The following is a 3,315-nucleotide window of genomic DNA, read 5'->3' on the forward strand; positions in this document are numbered from 1 at the left end:
TTTAAGTCAACTTAGTCATGGACAGCTGCAACAAATATATTAGCTTAAACGAATCAAAAGAGTGTATGTATTCTATTCTTTAACAGTTGAATACTTGCAGGGCAGAAACGTGATTTACCTAAATGTATTCAATGAAGTCAAGATGGACTCTGGGTTATACGTTTGTTGTATCACTGATCAAATCTTAGCTATATCAATGCAAGTATTTAGATATTATGTCTTAATTAATTTTGGAAGAAAAAAGCTGATTTCTTGAATAATTTCAAATCTAATGCACTGTCTCTTGGTAATGAGAATGGAGCTTATAAGGAGAGGTGATGTTTGATACTCTTAACGTTAGAACTTTCAGAAGAGCCAGAAGCAAGCAGCTGTCATTTCACTTTTACAAAGTCAAATAACTATGTATTTTATTATTCATTTAGGAAATTGATATCTATGCATCATGGAAAAAGGATGGATAATACAGCAGAGGTAAATGAATTTCAGAGGAACAGAAATGGATTATTTGGAATTAAAAGAGAGAGTTCCTACAAAATAGTAGAAGTGGTCTTCATTGTTATTGCAGCAGGATCTTTAAGTTTGGCAACTATTATTGGAAACATTCTGGTCATAGTGTCCATCAAAGTAAATAGACATTTGCAAACTATTAATAACTACTTCATTTTCAGCTTAGCCTGTGCTGATTTGATTATTGGTGCAGTCTCTATGAATTTATACACCATTTACATTGTATATGGAAACTGGCCACTGGGTTCAATAGCATGTGATTTCTGGCTTGCTGCAGATTATGTTGTCAGTTATGCCTCTTTCATGAACCTCCTTATGATCAGTCTTGACCGCTATTTATGCGTGGCAAAGCCTGTTAGCTACCCTTTGAAGAAAAGACCTAAGCTGGCCCTGGTGATGATTGCAGCCGCTTGGGTGTTGCCCTTTATCATGTGGGCACCGTCCATTATCTTCTGGCAGTACCTCGTCGGGGAGCGAACAGTTAATGAAGGTGACTGTTACGTACAATTCTTTTCAAATCCTGCTGTCACTCTTAGTATTGGTATAGCTTCTTTCTATCTCCCTATTTTGATCATAGCGATTTTGTACACATTCATATCTCGTGCAAGCAAAAGTCGAATAAAACAGGTTAAAACAGTATCTGAAAAAAGTAAGTCCACAGTTTCTTCTAGTCCAGTGAAAGATAAAATAACACAAGCAAATAATACCAGACGTCCAACAATACCTGATATGTTTCTGCATGACCAAATCCAAACTCGAAAAATAACCGATCAAATGATAACTGATAACTATGACCAACGTCATCACTATGAGCTGACTAGTGATTCAAGTTATCTCAGCGCATTGCCTGCTAATGAGAATCAGGAAGAGGCAATCCAAGACAATACAAGCTATTACATGGCACAAAACTATTTGAGGATTGACAACTCCGATTTCTTCTCAACTAAGAAAGTTAGTAAATCTGAAGAAGAGGTCGACTGTGGCAGCACATTAGGAATACTCGTAAGTATCAACAGAAAGAAAAGGGACAACCGAATGATAAGAACAGACCATAATTTAAATAACACAAGAAGGATTACAACGAAGAAAGTAACTAAATCCCGAGAGAGTAAAGTCATCACAACCATTATAGCTATCGTCCTCGCATTTATCATTACTGGAACACCATACAATATCATGATGCTGTTAAGCACGTTCTGCTCAGTTTGTGTCCCTGATACAATGTGGACGATTGGATATTGGCTTTGTTACATCAATAGTACCATCAACCCAGCTTGCTACGCTCTATGCAATGCCACCTTTAAGAAAACATTCAAAAATATTCTCTCGTGCAAGTACAAAAATATTGGTGCAACAAGATGAAAGAAAAGCTTCCTGCACAATTTTGTGCGCGCTTCATAAATATTGTCGTCTTGACTTTACTTAATTTATATCTAACATATATGGAAGGTTTTTATTTTAATTTGTGCCAGATTAAATAGCAAGTAGACAATTATATGTATTATTAGAGACACATTTAAGCATACCAACAATTTGTAAGCGTCCACTTGGTAAAATTGATGCTGATTATTAGTGTACACTTATGATGGAATGAGAAGATAAACTTACCCAATATTTAAGCATCATCAAATATAGCCCACCGATATTCTTTGAGGATTTTTCCATTTTGCAATAATGTGCACATTAATGACATATCACTTTCTTCATAAAGTACAACATAACCTGTCCAATAATTACAAATCATTAAATTGACATGACACTCTCATTGTCTGTACACTCTTTTAACGTTTTTAACAGGTGTATTTTATATTCTTTAATAATAGCTAATTCCTTATTTCAGAAAGGGTCTTTGGAAAGTAAAACAAGAGCTCTGCTAATTATTGATAGTCACGTTAGCCTGATATCAGTGCATCTGATTGGTTCTTCAAATGAATTCCTAATGTGTATTAGCATTAAAAATTCCCCAATTAAATAAGAACATAAGAACATCGAATTAGGCATTCAGTTATGAATGATAATCTATCATATTTATGTAAAATAAGTGCAGTTATAATTCATGGAATGTTGGAAGTGCTCTGATTGTCAGAAGGAGCCTTGTGTTAGGTACATAATGAGTCTTGAGCACTGTGACAAAATGCTAAGTGCACGTTCCTGAAATTGTCTTGTTTTGCACCATTTATCAAGCTTGTTCTTGTTGTCTATGTGTTTAGTTAATTGATTAAGTCGATAGCAGAGACATTTTCCGTGCTATATTTTGGATTAATCCTGAATCACAGAATACAGCAGTTGCTTACTAGAAAATAGCATACATAATCGCAAAACACAGTTCTACAACACCCAAAATATAAGAAAGCCTAACAGTGGAGACAGCAGAAACAATAAAATTCTAGACTGCATCCAAAATATATAACCATACTAGTATGTTTATGATCCAGATGTAAATGTAAATGTAGATAATACATCGCTTTTCGATGCTGTTAACTTGTTTAAGTATAGTTGTTGTTATTCGAACAAGATGTAACTTGGTTCATGTTTCGTCCAAATAAAATACACTAACTGAGGAATCAAAATGTCTCATCTATTTGTAAGAGTGGAATAAGCAGTTTTCCTCGGGTCCATGGTGCCACTGGCTCAACCACTCCTGGTCAGAAATCACAGGAAATGGAAGTTACTGTAGATGTTGATTGTCCTACGCAAAAAAAAGTGCTTCAAATACTCGATAGTTAACACACTATCAGTGGATCGGGTTTGGAATGTACCTTCTGTTGGAATCAGAATCCAGACCATATGCAGTAGTAAAATCACAGA

The 3,315-nt window shown here is 35.1% G+C and overlaps 1 protein-coding gene across 1 annotated transcript; it reads left to right on the forward strand.

The window, feature by feature from the left end:
* Positions 1-453: 453 nt before the first annotated feature.
* Positions 454-1,869, forward strand: LOC122541236 (muscarinic acetylcholine receptor M2-like). The gene has a single exon (XM_043677854.2). The coding sequence runs from the start codon at positions 454-456 to the stop codon at positions 1,867-1,869; it is 1,416 nt and encodes a 471-aa protein (XP_043533789.2).
* The last annotated feature ends 1,446 nt before the right edge of the window (positions 1,870-3,315 follow it).

Source organism: Chiloscyllium plagiosum, unplaced genomic scaffold (assembly GCF_037043375.1).
Source record: "Chiloscyllium plagiosum isolate Xiang-an unplaced genomic scaffold, Cpla_swu_hap1 HiC_scaffold_35, whole genome shotgun sequence".
In the NCBI taxonomy this organism is placed as follows: Eukaryota; Metazoa; Chordata; class Chondrichthyes; order Orectolobiformes; family Hemiscylliidae; genus Chiloscyllium; species Chiloscyllium plagiosum.